This window comes from Lycium ferocissimum, unplaced genomic scaffold (genome assembly GCF_029784015.1).
Source record: "Lycium ferocissimum isolate CSIRO_LF1 unplaced genomic scaffold, AGI_CSIRO_Lferr_CH_V1 ctg11, whole genome shotgun sequence".
Classification (NCBI taxonomy): domain Eukaryota; kingdom Viridiplantae; phylum Streptophyta; class Magnoliopsida; order Solanales; family Solanaceae; genus Lycium; species Lycium ferocissimum.
Genome location: NW_026713599.1, coordinates 144,886 through 168,306, shown reverse-complemented (window position 1 = coordinate 168,306; position 23,421 = coordinate 144,886). Strand labels below are relative to the sequence as shown.

General features: G+C 32.2%; 2 protein-coding genes across 3 annotated transcripts; both read left to right on the top strand.

The window, feature by feature from the left end:
- Nucleotides 1–2,424: 2,424 nt before the first annotated feature.
- On the top strand, nucleotides 2,425–6,167 carry LOC132041641 (glucan endo-1,3-beta-glucosidase 8-like). Of its 2 annotated transcripts, none has more exons than XM_059432344.1 (4): nucleotides 2,425–2,995; nucleotides 3,132–3,261; nucleotides 4,444–5,000; nucleotides 5,474–6,167. In XM_059432344.1, exons 1-4 carry the CDS (start codon nucleotides 2,788–2,790, stop codon nucleotides 6,022–6,024), a joined length of 1,446 nt encoding a protein of 481 aa, XP_059288327.1. In that variant the 5' UTR covers nucleotides 2,425–2,787; the 3' UTR covers nucleotides 6,025–6,167. The 2 variants fall into 2 exon arrangements, with proteins under 2 accessions (XP_059288327.1, XP_059288326.1); XM_059432343.1 differs by having other exon boundaries at nucleotides 2,425–3,016.
- Nucleotides 6,168–13,392: 7,225 nt separating this feature from the next.
- LOC132041646 (PHD finger protein ING2) lies at nucleotides 13,393–19,037 on the top strand. Its single transcript, XM_059432351.1, has 7 exons — nucleotides 13,393–13,551; nucleotides 13,679–13,750; nucleotides 15,760–15,953; nucleotides 17,279–17,342; nucleotides 17,829–18,085; nucleotides 18,219–18,257; nucleotides 18,461–19,037. Exons 1-7 carry the CDS (start codon nucleotides 13,506–13,508, stop codon nucleotides 18,563–18,565), a joined length of 777 nt encoding a protein of 258 aa, XP_059288334.1. The 5' UTR covers nucleotides 13,393–13,505; the 3' UTR covers nucleotides 18,566–19,037.
- The last annotated feature ends 4,384 nt before the right edge of the window (nucleotides 19,038–23,421 follow it).

Here is a 23,421-nt window from a genome sequence, read left to right as displayed (position 1 = left end):
TAAAGACCAGTGCCTTTGAAGGGCAATCCAGGCAAAAAAAATAAAAAATAAAAATTGCATACGAGCCTTATGCAAAAGCAGGCCAACACCATTTTAGGTGGCTATGTTTGGAATTCAGGGTGATAAATAGTGCTGGAGCAACTTGAGTTATGCGAATTGTTAAAGAATGTCGGGTCCTTTGCACTTTTATCCCTATTTTGTGTTGGTCTTTGGCCCTCAAAACAAACAACTTTTTTCGAAGCATAAGTTTAAATTTTTGTATCATAATATTTCACAAGTTATGCCCTGTATTCTTAAAAAAATTATGACCCGCTAGACATAAGTTCTATATTGAAGGATAAAAATTAAAGACCAGTCCATTTGAACTTTGAAGGACAACAATTAAAGACCAGCCCATTTGAAGGGCAAACCGTGTAATTTCATCAAGAATGTTTGTTCCTCTCATTCATTTTCTCCGAGTCTATATCCATTCCTATCACTATACTTATATAGTTACCCCCAAAGTATATATTATATTAATTTGACTTGGTTATAAAATTAAAAAATGATTCGATTTAATTTTCTCTAAAGTAAAAATCGAGTCAAATCACACATTTACTTTTCATTAACATGTCAAGCAAAACGAGATGAACGAAATATTTAAATGAAATTAAATACCTTTAAGCTTAATATAATGTTATATATATATATATATCGTGAGTCGGCTACCGACGTGCAAGTCCCCATAACATTGCACTATCTGTTCAGGTGATGTGATCCATTATGGGCGCCTTTAAACTCGTTTACTCTTCATCATCCCTACTGCCTTTTGACTCTACTTCAGGGGCGGTCCTGTGGTTTAAGTGGGTTCATATGAACCCACTTCGTTAAAAAATAACACTGTATATACATGTATATTTAATCTGATTTTAAAAAATATATATGTATATACAGTGTTATTTATATATTTCTTATATATTGAACCCACTTGATAAAAATTCTAGGTCCGCCACTGCTCTACTTTAAGATATTTTAAGTCATTGATTGCACAAAACGTGTTCTTTCATCTATCTCAAAAGAATCATTACCAAAGAGATTAATTTGCTTGCTTAAATAATGTTTGACCTATATATGTATGTGTCACCAATTGATTACGGGTCTGAGCTGATTAGGGTGTATTCAGTTTTTTGGAAAATGTTTTTTAAGTTTTTCATATTCGTTTGATAAAAAAATTTAAAAAATATTTTCTTTAAGAAATCAAGTTTCCTAAAATTGTGTAAAATAATTTCCGCAGGTAAAACAAGTTTCACGAATGGCATTCCACCAACCACCCCACCACCACTTAACCCACCCTCCAACCACTCAACCCACCCCCAATCAACCACCCCATTAAACGCCAACCACTCTCATCACCCCACCCCTACGCACCACTCACCCCTCCAAGAAAAGAAATTTTTTAAAAGTTTTAAATTCTTTTTTTTGTTGTCTTTATACACCCCCACCCCCACCCCCACCACCTTCCAAAAAAATATATAATTTTTTTAAAAAGTTCTAATTTTTTTTTTAGTTTTCTACACCACCCCTCCCCCATACCCCCTACCCCCTCCTGAATTTTCTATTTCATATATTTTATTTTATTTTCATAAAAATGAGAATTTTGGGTGGTTAAATTTGGTGTGGGGTATTTGGTGATCGGGGAGGGGGGGCAAGGGGGGCGGGGTGAGGGTAAGAAAAAATTTCCTATTTTTTATAAAAAATTATAAAAGTAAATAAAATAAAAAAATTCAGAGGGGGTGCGTGGGGGTGGGGCGAAAGCAGGTGGGGTTGGTGGGGCTTGAGCGGGTATTTTCCGAAAAATATTTTCTACTAACCAACCGAACATTAGAAAATAAGTAAGAAATTTATTTATTTTTCAATAACACATTTTCCGACATACCGAACACACCCTTAATCATCAATGACTGTCTCAGAGTAGGTTCTTTACATCACACCTTTCGCTGAATCATATGTGAACGCAGAATATTTTGTGTACTAAGCTGACGTTTGACATTATCAGCAGAAATTGAGTTAATATAATAGGTAAATCGTGAAGTGGAGTCTTGAAGTAATAATAAAGTTGTCTCTGTTTAACCTACACGGCACTGATTCGAATACTGAAACTATAACTGATATTTGCGTCAAAATAGATGGTCTACATCACATTTTCCTAGTGTGACCCTTTTGGCCGACCTTGCATAAAGCAAAATGCTTCACGCATCAAATGTCGTCTTCTAATATTAAGTACCCTTTCAAATCAAGCATGATCTGATAATAGATAATATAATGAATACTTGTTATAACTAGTTAAATTATACTTATAAACGTATAAATATTTACATACTCATGGGTTTGTCTGAATTATTGACCACCACTAAATGGTACAGTGTCAGACAAAGTCTATTCTGTCTAACACAGCAACAGCCCCTTATGGTAGGAGATTCTGTTTCCACCCTGTTTCACTTTCACTCACATTCCTCTCTCAATTTCTTTTTCTACATATATTCTCCTTTTTTATTGATTCTTATAGCCTTTTCAATTTATCAGCATCTCAATTCCTTTGTCAAAATCCCTCTTCTTCTTCTTTTTTTTTTTTTTTTGTTCAAGATACCATTTTTGCTACAATAAGTTCCAAGATTCTGCTTACCCATCAGCCAAATTCATCAGCTTTTCAATAAAAATCTTTCTTTTAGTGAAAAGATTGAAACTTTTTCTTGTGAGAATATTGGGTATTTCAGCTTTTGTGTTCCCCTGTTTATCTTCTGGAGAAACATGTTGAAACTTGGTGTTTTAGTAGTATTATGTTTTGTGGGGTATTTGGGTGATCATAATATATGTGTTGAAGGCTTAGGAGTAAACTGGGGAACTATAGCAACACATTCATTGGAGCCTAAAATAGTGGTGCAAATGTTAAAGGACAACGGTATTAAGAAAGTGAAGCTCTTTGATGCAGATAAATCCATCATGAATGCACTTAGAGGTACTTGGAGCGGAGCTATAAGTCTCTCTACGAGTTTAGCAGAACTTAGTAGCTTTGACCCAGATTCTGTAGATGTGTTTAAAAAGTCATTTAATCCAGAACGCATGAACTAAAAATTCTGGTTTCGCCTCTGCAGGTACGGATATTGAAGTTATGGTTGCAATTCCTAATGATCTGCTTCTTACTATGACTGATTATGATCGAGCTAAAGATTGGGTCAGACACAATATCAGTCGTTACAATTTCAAAAATGGTGTCAACATCAAGTAAGATTACATCTTTTTTTTCATCCTTTCATTTTCCATTCTTGTGTGTGGATTGCTTTTTTCTGCATTTATGGTTTTTTCATATGGTTTTTCAATCTAATATGTGTCATCTTCTCCATCTCTTTTTTATCTTTTCAATATAGATGGTCTCCGGATTAGCTTGCGCCACATGTCGACTATTTCATCAAACACTTTTTATCTCCTATGTCCACCAAAACTTAAGCAGATAGGAAGATATCACGTAGCGTCTTTTATTTCTAATTGAGATTGAACTCTGCTCTCACGTGATCATACTTCTCTTTTTAGTCTGTTCCAAAAAGAATATCATACTTCTGATTAACGTGATTATAGTTATACAAATGTCTATGACTTATTTTAATCGCGGGTTTTAAGTCTTTCCTTATTTCTTAAAACTCGATCCCAAAATATCGCCACATAGATTGGGATGGAGGGAGAAGGTTACACCCCTAAATTACATTTTAATATTCATTTTTGCTTGCATGATTGCAATTATATATCCTTCTAGTCAAATTACCTCATAGTTTGAGCTTGTAATTCTTTTAGTCATATGTTTATGAGCTATTTGGTTATTGAGTGATTTATCAGTAAGCTAGCAACTTCTGTTTGCGTTCAGTTTATTTTGATAATGAAACTCTGTTCTTGATCTACGCTACTTTCATGTGCTCTACGCTGACATTTTATGTTCATAATGAATGTGATCTTATTATAAATTTCAATTCTAACTTCTTTTTTCATTCTATGGTACTATTTCCATGTGCTGTTCCTGCTTGCGTAGTGTTCAAAGTAGTAAATGCAAGATATTTGGATCTGTGCATTGAGTTGGAGTCTTTTTTAGTTGGTCCAGCTCTTTATGATACCAATGATCCAATTTGCCTTAATTATATGCCATACTTTCAGTTAGCAAAATCTATTAAAGAAGCTCAATCATTATTTGCAAGTTGAAGTTTGCCCATCATTATTTGTATACGCTGAACTACCGGATTCAAAATTGTACTCATCAAATGTCAAAAAATGTTATTTGATGAGGTATTTCGAGTAAAACAATAGTTTCCATTCAATTTTTTTAAACGTGAAATTCATATCCAAATACTCATTTTTCCAACTCCAATCAACTATTGTCGTAATGCCTACTTAGTCTCGTCTATTTTACTATGTTTGCAGATATGTGGCTGTAGGTAATGAGCCTTTCTTAACAGCCTACAACAACTCCTTTCTGAACTCAACTTTCCCAGCACTGCAAAACATTCAAAATGCACTAAACCAAGCTGGAGTCGGAGACTCCATAAAAGCAACCGTACCACTAAACGCCGATGTCTATTTTTCACCAGAATCTAATCCTGTGCCTTCTGCTGGTAGATTCCGGCCCGACATTGCTGAACTAATGACACAGATTGTTCAATTTATGAGCAAGAATCAAGCACCTTTTACAGTAAACATTTACCCCTTTCTAAGTCTTTATGCCAATGAACATTTCCCAATTGACTTTGCTTTCTTTGATGGTGGTAACACCCCTGTTAACGATAACGGGGTCGAGTACACGAACGTATTTGATGCCAATTTTGACACCCTGTATTCGGCCTTAAAAGCAGTTGGTTATGGGAACATGCCCATTCTAGTTGGAGAAGTTGGTTGGCCTACGGATGGTGACAAGAACGCTAACTTAAACAACGCGTATCGGTTCTACAGAGGACTATTCATGAAACTTGCATCCAACAAAGGTTATTTCTCTCAATATTTTGTACTCTCTTTTATATAGTGGATTTCTCATCTCCGTTTGTGGATCACTAGCAGAAAGTGAGGCTATGGCGACAGTTTTTAAATGTCGTATTAAGTTTCGTAAGTGTCGCAAAATCACTTAGTGACATTTATCTTACACTTGGTGCAATTGTCGTAAATTTCAGTGTCGGGAATTTTCCGACATTTATATTAGTGTCGGTAAATGATTTACAACTTTTTTGAAATGTCACGTTTAATTTTGTGATTTAGTATACTGTCGGTAAATAAATAGTGACATTTATTTACGACTTTTATAAAATGACAGAATAATGAGTTTCTAGCTTATTGACATTTAGAAGTGTCGGGAATTTGAGTAACTAGTGACACTTATGCAACACATCTTGTCTGATTTATCGTCTTTCGAGGTTTGTTTTGTTAGCTTCCGCATGACACCTGATTATTTTGATCTTAACAGGAACACCCCTTAGGCCTGGATACATTGAAGTTTACTTATTTGGACTAATTGATGAGGATGCTAAAAGTAGTGCTCCTGGTAATTTCGAGCGACACTGGGGAATATTTCGATACGATGGACAACCAAAGTTTCCTATGGACATTTCAGGACAAGGGCAAGAAAGACATCTTATTGCTGCAAAAAATGTGCAATATCTACCCAAAAGATGGTGCATGTTCAATCCAAATGCAAAAGATTATAATATGAGCAAACTTGCTGATAACATTGATTATGCTTGTACACACTCAGATTGTACAGCATTAGGATATGGTTCTTCTTGCAATAATTTGGATGCTAATGGAAATGCATCATATGCATTTAATATGTATTATCAAGTTCAGAATCAATTGAATGTGAGCTGTGATTTTCAAGGACTTGCTATGGTGACTGACAAGGATTTATCTCAAGGGACTTGTAATTTTATTATTCAGACAGGTATTTACTCTTTTTCTCACAAGGTTTTGCCAGGGATTGTTGTATTATTAAGTGGTTTCACATTTCTTTTATTGTAGATATATGTGTGTGTAGATAAATTTACAAATGTGTTGTTTTTGATAAATAGAGATTGTATTCAAGACTATGGGGTTTGTATTCAAGACTATGGGGTATCTTACCCTTCAATAAAAGTTCATAGGATTTGTGTTTTTTGTTCCAATTCTCAGATTCTTTTGTGACTGAACTCCATGCAGTTTATATTTTTCTACTATATAGAAGAGTGAGTTTTACTCACTCTTCGTCGTCCGTCGTGGCCCCTCCCCATAAATAAAAAATTTTGGCCCCCCACACCCATAAACACCCCCATAAATTAAAAAAAAAATTCCCCCCCCCCCAAATATTAAATAGGCCCACAAAAATAAAAAATAAAAAATTGTAAAAAAAAAAAAAAATTTGGGTCCCCCCTAAAGAGTGAAACCCATCACATCCAAACTCACGGGAAAAAAAATTAGACCCCATATTAACAAAATCAAGCAATATTAGAATCCCGTATTAAAAAAAAATAAACAATGTTAAAAAAAAAATTGTGGGCCTCATATTAAACACCATGCGTATCAAGAAAACACTAATATAATAAAGTTTAAATACGGAGCATAAACTACAATGTTATATTAATCGTGCTTTGAACATAAGATCCCATATTGACAAAATCAAGCAATATATATATATAAAAAAGAGTTAATCTCATATTAAAAAATAAACAATGTCAAAAAAAAAGTTCGGACTTTGTATTCTTAAAAACACTAATATAATAAAGTTTTAGATACGGAGACAATAAAATGAGTTAAACGAAAAATATTTACTAAAAAAAAAAAATGAATCCCGTATTAAAAAAATAAACAATGTTAAAAAAAATTGTGGCCTCATATTAAACACTATGCGTATCAAGAGTAAACACTAATATAATAAAGTTTTAAATACGAGCACAAACTACAAATGTTATATTAATCGTGCTTTGAACATAGTATCCCATATTGACAAAATCAAGCAATATATATATATAAAAAAAGAGTTAATCTCATATTAAAAAAAATAAACAATGTCAAAAAAAGTTCAGACTTTGTATTCTTAGAAACACTAATATAATAAAGTTTTAGATACGAGACAATAAAATGAGTTAACGAAAATATTTACTAAAAATTTAAAAATAGAAGTTCTTCATGGCCCCATATTAAACACCAACCAGTATTAAAAAAAAAAAAAAGTGGAACCCACCACATCCAAACTCTTCGAAAAAAAATGTGGGCCTCATATATATTAAACAACAACTAATATTAAAAAAAAAAAAAAATAAATATTGAAAAACAAACAATGTTAAAAAAAAAGTGCTTAGAAAATCAAACAATTAAATCAATAATGATGGATTCATTGCACACATGCGTATCAACCCATTAAGTGGAAGCACATAAATTATCAGACAAAGAACATACTTAAAATACTTATATATTAAAATAAGATAGAATTTAATTACTTTTTCATTTTTCCTTACTCTAATAAATGTGAAAAGAGATTAATGTCATAAAAGAAAAAATAATATTAAATAGAGATCAAATAATTAATAAGGTAAATTAGTGAAATTCTAATTCTAATTGACGTTTCCTTAAAAAACATGTAAAAAACAACATGACAAGTAAAATGAGTTAAACAAAAAATATTTACTAAAAAATAAAAAATAGAAATTCTTCATTTAAATAGAAAATCAAATTTCTACTTTATTTCATCTTAAACATATAAAATTAATATAATAATTTGAATTAGAATTATCCAAATAAAATTTTGATAAAAAAAATTATATGTATTACTTTACTATTACTACCGTATAGAAGAGCCAATATAGAGGCAACATCGCCATCCGTATTCGGTCCTATTTTTTTACTTAAGAGTAAAAAAATCCTTTATATTACCAACTCTTCTAAAAAGTAGATAGAAATGCTTTATTATATTTATTATGTTTACTAAAATAAATATACTTAAAATATATATATTTAAAAAATAACATACAATTTAATTACTTATTTTTATTTTTATTCTTACTCTAATAAATGTGAAAAGAGATTAATATCAAATGAAGATCAAATAATGAATAAGATAAATTAGTCAAATTATAATTCTAATTGCGCGTTTCCTAAAAAGCCATGCAAAAGACAACATGACAAGTAAAATGAGTTAAACCGAGAATATTTACAAAAAATTAAAAAATAGCATTTCTTCGTTTAAATAAAAAATTAATTTCTACTTTGTTTCGTTTCAAACATGTAAAATTAATTTAATAATTTGAATTAGAATTATCCAAATCAAAATTTGATAAAAAATAATAAGTATTTTACACTTTTAAATTAATCGAATTAAAATTGAAAGTATCAACTGATGCTTAAATATTGCTATTATTTTATCTCAAAGAGAAGAAAATAGTTTTCTTTTAAACAAATCTTCTCTTTAAAAAAGTATTAATAAATTTTCGTAGCAAACACGAATAAAATAAAGTCTTAGATACGGGATACAAACTACAATATTATATTAATCGTATTTTGAACATAGTATGTGTGTGTGTATATATATATATATATATATATATATATAAATATATATATATATATATATATAATATATATATATATACAACTACATGTATACACTATAATCCGAATATGTCACAAAGACGGCATAGGCCATCTAGTTAATTTAATAGGAAAAAGGTCAAACTTGCGACTCTACTATTTAAAAAGGCGCAATTTCGTCCTCCATTGTACCATCGGGAAAAAAAGCCTCTAAAGTTACTTAAGGGTTCAAAAGTACCCCTCTCCATTGACGAACATACGATTTGAAAGAAACTCACAAGTTTTTCACATGGCATGCCACTTTTGTCTTGGTAGTGTAATATGTGGCAAAATTGAATTTTTTTTATCGACGCAAGAGAATGATGGATTTATAATTATGTGTTACAAGAACCTTGTTGTACAACTATTCTTTTTCACATTAGTTAATACATATATAGATGCGAAAGATCAAACTAGATAGTATTGAAATATCATATTTGGTGTTTACATGAAATCAAGCAATTTAAGCTTAAGAGGTATAAATTAAAGTAATTATATATGTCATGTAATCATAATTAGGTGATCAACATCTATATCAATTCCAATATCATATATTCATTCGTCTGGTATAAACGTTAGTTGCAGGTAAAAATTTCTAGAAGTGATTCTTTATGCTTTATTTTTACTTGTTTTTACGGACACGCGCGATATTATAGTGCGTTCCATATCAATCAAGCATACTTTTTAAACTTGTACATACACTCAACTAAAACTTGAGACTTGCAAGAAACACCATATTTATCGTGTATAGTAAAAATAACAAACAAGCTAGCGTATGATGGAATTAATTATTTTTAAATTATATTGTAAGTATTACATTTACATGTTATTCCAGAATATACAAGCAACTATAATAGTTGGCAGTAAGCAAAAATTGAATTTGTATAACACGAAACGAAAAAATTTAATTACCTGTACATGAATACATGCTAAGAGAGGATCAATAGAAGGTTTTCATGGAAAAGAATTTTTTTTCCAGAAAGAATAAAAGAATAACAATGATTTGACTCTACTTTTATATAGTATAACCAAGAATATTAAAAGACTCTACACGCATATACAATTTTAACGGTGGAAGCTCAAAAGATCAAATAAATGAAAGAAATATGAAAAGGAGATATTTTAAAATTTAAAAACATTTTGCACAACCGCTGTAACAGCTCAGGTCACCACTTGTAGAAATTGTCCGCTTTGGGACCTTCGCCCCTCACGGTTTTAAAACGTGTCTACAAAGGAGATAAGATCCAAGCAATTATAAAGCACTCTTCGTTCTCCTCTTCAACCGATGTGGGATTCGGCTAAACCGATGTGCGATTCGCCTGCCTTAGACTGACCCCCCCCCCCTTTGGGACTCAGCGTCCTCGCTGAGGTTTGCTCCACCACCAGCCCGGTACCGGCTCTGATACCAACTGTAACAGCTCAGGTTACCGCTTGTAGAAATTGTCCGCTTAAGGGTTTTCGCCCCTCACGGTTTTAAAACGTGTCTACAAGGGAGAAGTATCCAAGCACTTATAAAGCACTCTTCGTTCTTCTCCCCAACCGATGTGGGATTCGCCTAAGGCAAGCCTTACAACCGCCTATCATAATGAATGGAAGATGAAACAATTGTTTCCACTTACCCGGTATTTCATTGGAGCTTTAATTATTCAGTAGTAGAAGAAAATTTTGTGAAGAGTAAAATGATCCATTAATTTTTAATGGGCATTTTCGTAATTCAACTATGGACTTACAACTTTCTTACTTTTAATATAATATGATGATTATATATTTACATAGCAAGGTGGACTCATAAGAATCATTAATCTACTTCTACTATATAATCCATTCAGCTCTTCTAATACTAATAGACATATGCAAAACGATACATAAAATAAAAGTGAAAATTATTTCAAATTTACAAAAGGCACTGCAAGAGAGAAGACATTTGGCAATAATTTTTTTGTTGTTGTCATAAATATGTTATTGTTGTAAAAAGTACTTTTGGCAACAATAATTTTTTGTTGCATAAATTTTTCCCAACGGCTGTTATTGCAACAACTTTTTTTTTTTAGTTGCCAAAAGTACTTTTTGCAATAATAGTCAACACTATATGACAACAAAAAAAAGTTCATTTTTAAAAAATTCATCATATATGCCAACAATAAAATCAAATTGTTGCCAAATATTGACTTTTGTCAACTATATTATTTTTGTTGTCAAAAAAGCTGTTGCAATTTCTATACTTTCTTGTAGTGAGGAAAGAGGAAAGAAAAGTTACAATTGAGTAAGAAAATAAAGTTTGCAGTATTTAGTTTTATTCATTTTCTTTTGGTCTAGATCATCGTTTAGGTAGTAGATATATGTTATTAAATCTGTATTGCAAAAAAAAAAAAAAAAAAACTTTGAAACAAGAATGTAAAAAAAAACGACAAGATTCTAGCCTAAAAACGAAATTAGCAGAAACTGACAAATACTATGAACAGTATGTTAAATTATATGGAAAAATCAAATCGAGCCCATTGAATTCACAGTGTGTCCTTAAGGAAATTATTCCCCTCAATGTACCCGAGGTATTGGAATCTTTCCCTCCTGGATAGAACGATTTACTCACCAAAATAATGTACAACAAATTGATGACTACGAACCACTCGAAGGTAGTATATCACACGAAAGTTTTAAGAAGTGCAGAGAGAAAGAAAGAAGAATATCAGAAAATTTCGTAAGTAAAAATTCTGAGGATCAACAGAAATATATAGCCTGTTTGGGAAAAGGTTTGCAAAGGGAATTTTTTTAAATTAATCCAGGAAAGAAACGGGTCGGGTCGCGGGTCAGGATCTTTAATTAATTAATTAAATAAATAATAATTAATTAAGTAATTAAAATTAAAGGAAATTTGGTCCAAAAAGATTATCAATCAAAAGCCGAAGTTGAAGCCGAGCCGAGCGATGACGGCGGCGCGAGGAGAGACCCTCTTCTTGACCCTTTAGCAACAAGAAGGAGTGCTTCTACTTTTAAGTAGGAGAACTTTTCTTTCCACCACCTATGAGGGACAAATGCTTATTTCATAAAGCAAGAGGGAACAACTCATTTTCCCTCCACTTCTTTTCCCTCCATTTCCCATTCAACCTATCAATTAAACCCAACCATATACAAATCACGTAAGCTCATCGAATAAAAGAATTAATATAATGTTCTTTCATAAAATATAGATAAGTAAAGCAATCATACTTGTCTACATGAAGATCACACCATAGCACGTTTTATTCCAACAAAAAGGTAAAAGAAAGGAGAGATGAGGTTGTTAGGAGATAGATGTTATCGTTAAGTACAAATAAATTAGCTCCGTTAAACCAGTTATATGTTGTGTATTATCAACGATTTCTACGTAAGGCGGTAAGCTAATATCTTGAGCAGTTATATATTCAGGACCCTTGACAAAAATAGACGCGTCAGAAGTTCCAAATACATTACTTCTCAATTTTTCAAATTCATTAAAACTTCATGTACAATTCTTGAATGCCCGTTATGGTAGAATATTCATGTGAGACTTTCTCAGATTTTACACGTGTGATACATGTTCCTTCAATTTCTCCAAGTAAAGCTCTTCGCATCGCAATGCTTATTGTGTCGGCTTGACCCTTCATAAGTGGAGACAGAATAAAGCGTTCATAATAGAGGCGTTTACTATATGTTCTTGATTCAACACGCTTTTACTGTAGTGTCCGAGTAGATAATATTACTTTCTCTCGAACCATAATACTATTATTTGATATATTTTTCTAATTATATGATACTTTTTATCGGAAATTGATAACAAATGATAATAAGATCGAGAAATGAAACTATGCATTTTCTTATAAAATAAGTTTTTATTCGAATAATAACTCATCATAAATCCATGGCGTTAACATGTTATATAAAGTGTGTAGTTGCTGACTGTACCACAGGCCCACAGTCCAAATATACTGTTCTTTTCATATATTTCTCTCGAAAAAACAAAAAGAACACATTTTTTGCATAAACGACGACGTTAACCATATATATGAAGATCACACTATTGTTTTGTTCCAACAAAAAAAGAAAAAAATAGGAAAGGTAACGTTATTAGGAGATAGATTTTATGGTCCATACAAACATTTTCCTAATTATATACATCGAAAACGGATAACAAATGATTTATAAGATTGATTTTTTTTTTTTTAAAAAACATAGGTTTTTATTCAAATTATAATATATCATAAATTCATACCGTTAACAAATTTTTAAAATTGGCAGATTTTTTTCTTACTACAAATTTCATTATTATCGATATTGACACGCGAAACACGAGACTTCATAAATTATGATCAACAAACAACACGAGTCGCGGGCCAGATACATCAATCAAGATTTCATGATTATCTTATCCTACGCAAAATTGACATTACGCGCTACCTCATTTGTATCGGAAATAATATAATTCGCCATAAAAAAATACGTGTAAGATCTACTGCCATTACTCCATTGGTAATCGAGACTAATCCATAAAGAACTCATTAATATATTATCTAACAAGTCTTGTGCTTCTATCAAAACTTAACTGGACGACAATGAAGCATATCTACCGAGAAGTTAATGGAGTTACGGACCGATTAGCCAAGAAAGGATGCGAGCTACATATTTTTGAAAGCTTAATGTTGTACCCCTATCCCCTGCTTTTATTATTTCCGTTTTTAATAAAGACGGAATAGGTACTTTGTTGTCTAGGCTAGTCTCCTTATCTAATGACGCTTAAGTATATGTTTAAATATACTCTTCTTTTCATATTTTCCCTCGAAGTCGAAAAACAAAAATAAATAAGATATATAAATTGAAAAGAACATTTTCGTATAAACGACGTCGTCAAATAGCGCTCTGCAAAACCCTAGATCGTAAATTCAATTATGGCGATTGCAAGAACTGGAGTTTTCGTTGATGATTACTTGGAATGTAAGTTTCCTTTTTCAAATTAATCCTTACTTCTTTTTATCTTTAAACTTGTGAGGTTTGTAATTTGAATTTTAAAAGTTAAAGGGTTGATTTTGACATGATTAATTAACAAATATGTGTTAAACAGATTCGAGTACATTGCCTGCTGAGCTTCAAAGGCTTCTTAACACCATTAGAGAACTTGATGAACGTTCACAAGGTATGTATTTCCTTTTCCTCGATAATTGTGTTGTAATACTCTGTTTGGATGGTAGTTACCTATTTTATTGTATTGTGTTGTGTTGTTAGTTTAAATACAATTTTTGTGTTGATTGTTACTTTCAATTTTATTGTTGTTATCGTTAAATTCATGTTATGTAACGACGAAAAGTCTTATTTTGAGTAACGACTGAGTTGCAGTGATTGTGTAGTTACCTTATTTTTTTTTTCTCATTTTGTCTTTACACTCTGTTTGGATGGTAGTTACCTATTGTATTGGATTGTGTTTAGTTTAAATACAATGATTGTTTTGATTGTTGTTTAAGTTTTATTGTATCGTATTGTTAATCTGTTGTTATGTAACGACAAAAAGTCTTATTTTGTGTAACGACTGAGTTGCAGTGATTGTGTCGTTACCTTATTTTTTTTTTCTCTCCTCATTTTGTCTTTACACGCTGTTTGGATGGTAGTTACTTATTGTATTGTGTTGTGTTGTTAGTTTAAATACAATGTTCGTTTTGATTGTTGTTAAATTTTAATGTATCGTATGGTTAATCTGTGGTTATGTAATGATGAAAAGTCTTATTTTGTGTAATGACTGAGTTGCAGTGATTGTGTCGTCACCTTATTTTTTTCTCTCCTCATTTTGTCTTTGCTTATTACTCTCTCCATCTGTTTTTACTTGTCATGTGTATACTGTAAATAGATGTGCACTTTTACTTGTTCTGTTTGGAAAATCAAGAGATAATTTATCATTTTATACCTATTAATTATTGAGTTGGAAAATTCAGGACACAACTTTTAATGTATGTTTGATTGATTTCAATTATTAGATGACTTAGTAATAATTAGAGGTGATATAGTAAAATTGTCATTTTATTTATAGCTTCTTAAGGGGTGTGCAAAGTCAATACACGACAAGTAAAATAGATGGAAGGAGTCTAATAATCCTATTTTGTTCCTTACCATACCTTTTACAGTAGCTCTACCCCATACCCTACTTTTCTTGTAGGTTTATCCTTCAAATTACTAATGTGTAACATTATGTAACGACAGAAAACAATACAACCTATACAAATGTTGTATCCGTCAAAACAATACAGTACGATACAATACAACCTATACAAACTTTGTACCCGTTAAAACAATATTGTACAATACAACAAAATACAATATAGTGTGATACATTATGAAGCAAGATGTAACAACCATCCAAACAGAGTGTAAAAAAAGTAAACATATATACACTCACAGAGTATTGTTTTCTTTATGGAATCATTATATTTTATCCGTTATAGTAGCAGGTTACTTGATTTTTTTTTCTGGTTACCATCTTGATATTAGAGACAGTTACTTGTAATTGCTTTTTTCAAGTACCTGATAATATAAAGGTGTCAATATATAAGATAAACCAAAACAGACCCACTGTCTTAATTTGTTTAGTGAAGTTTGAATGGACATGGAGTTTAAGACAAAAGGAAAATTTTGACTGCTAAATATTCATAAAATGCTAAAGAAATTATCCTTTGTAGGAAACTTTTTTTTTTTTTGGGTGGGGGTGGGGGGGGGAGGTTTTCACCCCCTCAAGAAAACATTAACTAAAAGCGTAATTGACTAAATTATCCTTATTTATTCTTTGACCTCAATTTAATACTTCTCTCTTTTTCACCACATTAATCTCTCTCATCATATATTGAGGGAGGGTAAAAGGTGGAAACTAATAATTAATTATATCTTGGTTTTCTAAAATGACAACTGTTTTGGACCATCTATATTTAGTAAGGACGACAAGTAAAGTGGACCGGAGGGAGTATATCTTTTCTAAATATAGAATATGTCGATCTTTTTGGGACAGACTACAAAAGAAAGAGTCCCAGAAAAAAATGGAATTAATGGATTACGTTATGGCTTTACTTTATGCTTTCTTAGTTGCAATTTTTTGTTTTTTTATGTTTCTATGTTTTGTAATGTAATGGGTGTTCAATCTGTAATATGGAATGGAAAATGAAGGAATAATAAATCAGACTAGGCAGCAGACCAATTACTGCCTAGGGATAGCTTCTCAGAGTCAGGGATCAAGGAAAAATTATTATGATGATGATGAGGCTTTTGAGAAGCTGAGGAAGGAGATTGAAGCAAACCAGGACAATGCCTTAAGCCTTTGCACTGAGAAGGTTTTACTTGCTCGACAAGCTCATGATATTGTAAGCTTCTTATCTTATTCGGCTTCTCACTGATCTGTTTAATTCCTCAAAGTTTTATTGTCCTTATTTCTTGGATCGTTCCCTTTTACTGCACTTCATAGTGAATATGTAACTATTTTGTTCATCTTTTTGCTTTTTTATGATGGATCTTTTTGAATTCTTTGCTAAAAGCACCGGCAAGCATAATTTGGAACTTTTCATTTATTCTTGCTATTTGGCATGTTCAAGTCTATTTTCAACACCCAAGGGTATGGCCTAATGGTCAATGAAGTGAGTTGAGCACCATGAGGTCCTAGGTTCAAATCCCAACTAAGACAAAACACTAGGTGATTTCTTCCCATATATTCTATCCTTGGTGGACAGAGTTACCTGGTACTTGTCCTGATGGGAGTTAGCAGGTATCCCGTGGAATTAGTCGAGGTGTGTGCAAGCTGGCCGGGACACCACGGTTATAAAAAAAGGTGTATCTTCACTTTATAGACATATAAAAAAAATTGTAAGTGGTTTAGTTGAAGGTTAGGACTTCCGTAACATTTTAGATTTTTTTTTTTTTTTTTTTTTCATTTGAGTGTAACATGCCATTGCTGCCAGCCTCCCTATAACTGATAAGGCTTTTTGGGCAAATTCTTTGTGGGTTTTTTTTTGATTAAGCACCGGGTGTCCGAGTCTCTTTGAGCCCCGACTAATCCCGGGGGTGCACAAATTCTTTGTGGGTTATCTTTGATATATCTATTATGTGTTAATACAGAAGCCAATAGTGAAGTTTGTCAAAGGGACCAAGACTCAAGGATGAAGAATTTGATGTGTTAGACTAGGAAATGAAATAAGCTGCATCTTCAATGTGAAATAATGCAGAAAGAAATAAGAAATTTATAAATGAATCGAATAGTGAGGGAAAACAAAAAGTTATAAGAACATTTCAACTGGCCATGATGACTCATAATACAACAGATTCCTCTCTTGCTTGCCAAGTTACTAAATCTTTTGCAGATTATGCTTATTAGTTTCTCTCAGGTACAGGATTTGTATGGCATTACTTCTTCCTAGAACATTAATCCACCAATTCTTTTTGTCAGAAGTGGACTAATTGCCATATTTCTTCTTCTTTCTCTAGCATAATTAAGAATCAAACTCTCTTGAAACTAATGATAACCCCTTCCTGTCACAGTGTCTTGTCAATGTGAAATTTATAATGATTGTATTGACATTTGTTTTAGTTTTCATTGCTAAATTTAATAGTTGAATAATTTGATCATTCTTTTAACCAAAGTTCTTTCTTTCTGATGGTAAGGCTGCTCCTAACTTCTTCTGGTTTTTTCTTTCAGATAGATAGCCACATAAAGCGCTTAGATGAAGATCTTACCAACTTTGCTGAAGATCTTAAGCAAGGTGCACTAAATGCTTCTAGACTCTTAGCGTGTGCTCCAATATACTTGGGAAGTAATCGATGGGTTTCATCAAAATTTGATGCGTCTTCAAAGCTTTTTTATTATAATAAAGCACAATCTTCATAAAGAAAAATTTAGACACATCAAATTTTTCTCTATGGGTTTCATCAAAATTAGATGGTGTGATAAAGCACTCTTCATTAGAGCAAAAAGCTTCTTTTTTGTTTCTTGATTTGTCAGACAGCACGTCAGCACCATGGATTTACCTTCCATGCTCTTAAACTTCTCTTAAACATAGTAAATGTAATTTTGGTATCTTCTTTATTGGGCACTGGGATTTTTTAGTTGGTGATAACTGATATTTTTCTAGCAATACAAGATTATTCCCTCTTCTCTAAACAATTGAATGTAAGGCTCAATGACTTTTTTTTTTTTCTTTTTTTCTTTTTTTCCTTTAGTTCTTCATTTGACTTTTGGACTTCTGCAGAGGGAAAGCTACCTGCAGATGAACCTCCTATCCTTCCTCCATTACCTTTGGTCCTTAAGACTGAGAAGCGCAAAGCACCGTATATAACACCTCAATCAAAGAAGTTTGAATACAGGGACTGGGATTGGGACCGAGAACGTGACAGAGATTATGATCTTATGCCGCCTCCTGGCAGTCATAGGAAAGATTTTGCTTCTCCTGTTGATGTTGATCAACCCATTGATCCGAATGAACCCACCTACTGTGTGTGCCATCAGGTCTTAATTTCTGATAGCTCAATTTGCTTTTATGTTCTAAATTAGCTGATGTATGATTATAGATCCACAATTATCATTCGCTATATTATTGCAGACAAATGTTTTGCTCACTTTTAGCTTGTTGATCGTTCAGGTATCCTTTGGAGATATGATTGCTTGCGACAATGAAAATGTAGGTCCCCTTTACGCAGTGTTTATTGTTTTTGATCTTTGCTTAATGTCAACATGTCGCTTTTCTTCCCTGTACACCTCTGTCATTTTGGATTATGGTTGCTCGAAGCCAAAGCTAGTTAATGCCTTGTATGAGTTAGTTGCTTCTTGCCATGATACTTACCTTTGCATTACTGCATCTGAGCTTGGGTTTTTTCACGACAGTGCCAAGGAGGTGAATGGTTTCACTATACATGTGTTGGGCTCACACCAGAAACAAGATTTAAAGGGAAGTGGTACTGTCCAACATGCAAACAATCACCAAATTGATTACAAGTACGCTGCCTTTTATTTGTGCTGGAATTCCTTCCACATTAAATTTTTTGAAGGGATCTTTCGTAGGTTATGTTCCCCTAGTTCTGTTTCGATATAGAAATGTACCTATTGGGTAATGGTCAAATTCGGTCCCTTAGATATATGAAAAAGGGAGAGCGCGAAAAAGGGGTGGTTGGAGAAGTGCATTGCCTGTTTGCTAATATATCGTGATCCCTGTTTTAAAGTTACAGGATGAGATTGCTCTGTACATGTATAAGTATCTATCAGAGGGATCAAGTTTTGTTGACACTGCATAATGAACTCCAAAGGTTGCTATTTTGTTTGGGGATGCCTTTTCATTTCTTTTTGGAGTGGTAAACAAGAGAGTAATTAGCATTTTTGTGAGTGGTATCACTTAGCAATGGTTAGTAATATGTATTTTCACCTTAATGTATCACTTAAATATGGGAAAACATGGTTTATTGCATGTATCTGGTTCGAATAAGTTTCTCTTTGAATTCATTTGATACAACAACGCCTCAACCCAATATATCGGGTCGGTTGTATGAATCATCACTTCTTCATTTAAACTCATTTTTTCGTAATTGTTGGATCTTGCATCCAGTCTAAAAAAAAATATCAATTTATTTAAGTATAACTATATATTTGTTACATTTATACTTTTCAAGTCAAAATTAGTGGATGCAAATGCAATCGCAGTAAAAGTTTTACTTCTGCATACTGCCTGGAAGTCATTAAAAATTAGAAGTGGGAGTTTCAATGGAAGAAGGGGCCACCCCATTCTCAATTCAATGGACTTACAGTGCCTTATGGAAGACATATATTACACAAACACGTAATTGATTTATCGGCAAAGAGTTTTAACGACTAGTAATATTTATTGTCAGTATGAAAAAAATTAGACTGTCAGATCACTTAAAAGCCAATTACGTATATCTTTAAAAGAAATGAAGACCTGCAAGTTCGGTTTCTTGTTTAATAGTATGAAAGTAGTTCTACAATTAAGATGTTTAATATCAGAAAAAACAATCAAAGTGTTGCATGTTGTCGTTCGCTTTTGTTTTGACTTTCTGAAAAGGACTTGAAGTGGTTAAGCTTCCAAAGGCAAACAACTCCTTGTAGTTTAATCGTAAAGGGCTGCTCAAAATAGTAAGGAAGAATGCATTCAAAAGGCAGACCAACTATCTCATAAGCATTCTAGTGGTAAAACCGATGGACTACACAGCTCTATATCAAATTATGAGCCATAGCAAAGCCAAATCGTCATCAATAGGCGAATAGAGACGAATGTCATATCATAGCAGGTAAAACCATACTGCTAATATAAACATTCTAATATTATCAATGCATGTAAGTTAATTCATCTCTAAAATGTGATCTTGTCATGAGTTGTAAACACAGGGTTGGAGCTAGCTTAGAAGTTACAGGTTCTCGTGAATCTAATAACTTTTGCCCAGAAATTCGCTAAATATATGTAAATATTTGAATGTGAACCCATAGGCCATAAATTAAGATCGTCATAAAAACTCATAAATTTCAAATTTTGAATCCGCCTCGAATGTGTATTGTATAACCCCACTATATAGAAGTGTGTATGTATATGGTGCTCTCAAATTCCCCACGCGTATTCCAGAAATGGGGGGTTGGCTTCAACCTTGGAGTGCCAAATACTGGTCCCCTGTGAAAAATGGTGGCCAATTTTTCAAATTCAATGCTTCATTGATTCATGAAGAAGCAATAGATCAGAAAATAAAACACGAGTTTTTTAAAGTTGTACTCACAATTTGCCATCTTCTTCTCATAGGTCCCAAAGCATTTGGTATAATTTATTGTGAAAAATGTATTCTGTTTGCTATTTGATCAACGCGTGGTGTGGGGGCTAATTTTGAGTGTGCTCTCTCTACTAGTCTTTGTCCAAAAAATATAGCTACATATCCTGATGCCTGATGGTGCAAAGGATCTACATATTGTCAGTGAACATAATTTAACTTTAACATTTTAAGTGTCCAGTAACGATAATTACGTTTAAACAAGTTTCACAGCAATAGTATAAAAACACAATTTTTCATTACTAGTTCTCTACAGTTTCTATTAAAAATTGATCAGTTTTATGACTGACTGCCAACTTATCACATTTCTCTTTTTAGCCTAAACTCTAGATCAATAATAATGCTAGTAAAAAGAACTGTTGGATCATATGCATAAACCGTCCAAAATATCACATCTACTAGTGCCCCCTCCCAAAGTGAGCAAGTGATACTAGTAAGTTTACTTTACACCGACAGAGAAACTTAAACCGGACATGTGGAGATACATATCAATTTTAAATATTAATAAAAGCAGATCCATATATCTTTTTCTCTTTGCTGTGTCAAACTTCATCTTCTTTTTCACAAATCAGCACATTTGTAATCTTATGTCCACACATACATTTCCCTTGTGTCTTGTATATTAATTTGCATGACTGAATTTGATAACTTTTGTCTGGGCCTTCTATATATATTTATATTTATAAAAAGGTAAATATTTATAAATATTTGATTGTTAATTTAGTTATTATTATATATTAACTTGAGATTGTTGTAGAAACATATAAATTTCAAATTCTAAATCCGGCGGCCCTGGTTTGCACTTTCTATACAAGGGTAGACCTAGCCTAGAAATTATGAATTGAAGTCGATGGCGGAGCCGGTTGGGGCGAGTGGGTTCATCCGAACCTCTCTTCGGCTAAAATTCACACCGTATATATAAGGTTAATTTATACATTATATATATATATATATATATATATATATATATATATATATATATATATATATATATATATATATGTTGAACCCCTTGGCTTTTTTGTGTGTTAACATCTTTATATTTTCGAACCCTCGTAATGAAGATTCTGACTCCGCCACTGACTTGACGCTATTCAATAACTTTTGTTCAAATTATATATTTATATTAAAAAATCAACTAAACAATCTATAAATATTTGATTGCGAACTGAATTATTAATTATATATTGATTCGATATCGTTGTAAGACAATATAATCTTCAAATCCTATATCCACCTCAACTTCCATCCTATTACTACTTCCGTTCCTGTTTACTTGTACATGTTTGAATTGGACATCCCTTAAGAAGCAATGCGTAAAATGGTAATTTTACTATATTACCCGTAATTATTATATGTTAGGAAATGAATTGGAAATAGTTATACTACTTAATAATATGCGTAAAATAAGATAAAACGGTAAATTGTCTCTTAGTTTTTCAATCTGAATAAGTAAAAGTGGACATTTATTTTTAATATAGTGGATAAGTAAATATGGACGGATGGAGTACGAGATACTCCCTCCGTTCACTTTTACTTGTCCAGTATTCTAAAAATAGATTTTTACTTTTACTTGTCACTTTTAACATATCAAGAGAAAACAATTTTTTCCCTTTGTTACCCATGGTATTAATTACTCATTTCAAATCATTTTTTCAGATCATTAAAAATATGCACCAATTAATATGGGTATTATGATAAATTAAAGACTTCATTTACTATTTCTCAAGAGTTGTGTAAAGTCCGTGGTAGACAAATAAAAGTGAACTGAGGGAGTATCTTGGATTCAAGCATGTTAACACCAAACTTCCGTTAAATAAGATAAAGACCTCGTGTAAAAGTAAGACTATATTTTTCCAGGACAAAATATTACCAAAGTTTTATAATTACCATCTATGACCAACGTCCTCTAAACATGCCCCTTCTCTCTAATTTGTCGTTTTATTTTACATTTTAATCAAATGAAAAGAAAAAACTCAATTAAACTCTTCATAGTAAATATTCTGAAAAAATTATTATATTTATAGAGGTAATCTTTACTTGTATTTTTTCATAATTTGATGCTACAAAACGTTTTAGCAAAGATTAGTTAACCACAAGTTTCTTATACATCGACCAAAAATTGCTTCTATAATACTATAAAAGTATTTTTAAAATATTTTTGTCAAATAAAATAAACTGCTAATATGTGAAAGTACATTTTGTGAAACTTCATTTGACAAAAAATATTTTTCAAAATAAACAGATAACTTATTTGAATAATTGGAAATAACTTTATATACTATAAAAATTGTTGGAAAGTATTATTGGGTCGGGTCCATTCTTAAGGGGTGCTAGATGGCCCACAATCTCATTAATTATTCCTCCACGTAAAACCCTAAAGCTAGCTTATATAAACACCATTATGGGTGTTTAAGTTGTAACTTTTCCATGATAATAGAACGGCTAGGGTTTGGAAGAGATCACTGCATTGAAGGAGTTTTAGGCTGTGGAAACAAGGTAGTTCATCCGTCTTGTTAGAATTCCCAACGACCAACGACTGGTGATACGAGTTGTGATTATTGCAGATCCTCTTCCGCAAAGGGAAACCGTAAGTCTGTTAAACTAGTGTTTATTTTACGATTGAAATACTAAACAAGGGAGTTCATCAATCTTGTTAGGATTCCCAATGACCGGTGATACGAGTCGTGGTTGCTGCAGATCCGCTTCCGCAAAGGAGAAACGGTAAGTCTACTAAACTAGTAGTTATTGTACGATTGAAATACTACAAAAATAATTCGACCTATTTTTTTAATATATTTCATTCCCTACCAAAAGGAGAGAATTTCATGGAAAATTAATTATATTCCCGCTCCTTCACCAACTATAATTCTTTTACATTTTTTTTTTGTCAAACTAAACAATTATATAAAATTATTGTATTCCCTTTTACTTTCATTCTGCGCAAGTTTCCAAAAACAAAAGGTTTATAAGATTTAAACTCATTCAAAAAATAATACCATAAATGGAACTAGCGGCCAT

Excerpts from the sequence above, each read along its gene's own strand:
- LOC132041646 (XM_059432351.1), top strand. The coding sequence starts at position 13,506 with ATGGCGATTGCAAGAACTGGAGTTTTCGTTGATGATTACTTGGAAT. Across the intron at positions 13,552-13,678 it reads CGTTGATGATTACTTGGAAT|ATTCGAGTACATTGCCTGCT; the intron begins GTAAGTTTCCTT and ends TGTGTTAAACAG. Across the intron at positions 13,751-15,759 it reads ACTTGATGAACGTTCACAAG|GAATAATAAATCAGACTAGG; the intron begins GTATGTATTTCC and ends TGGAAAATGAAG.
- LOC132041641 (XM_059432343.1), top strand. The coding sequence starts at position 2,788 with ATGTTGAAACTTGGTGTTTTAGTAGTATTATGTTTTGTGGGGTATTTG. Across the intron at positions 3,017-3,131 it reads TACTTGGAGCGGAGCTATAA|GTACGGATATTGAAGTTATG; the intron begins GTCTCTCTACGA and ends TCGCCTCTGCAG. Across the intron at positions 3,262-4,443 it reads AAAAATGGTGTCAACATCAA|ATATGTGGCTGTAGGTAATG; the intron begins GTAAGATTACAT and ends CTATGTTTGCAG.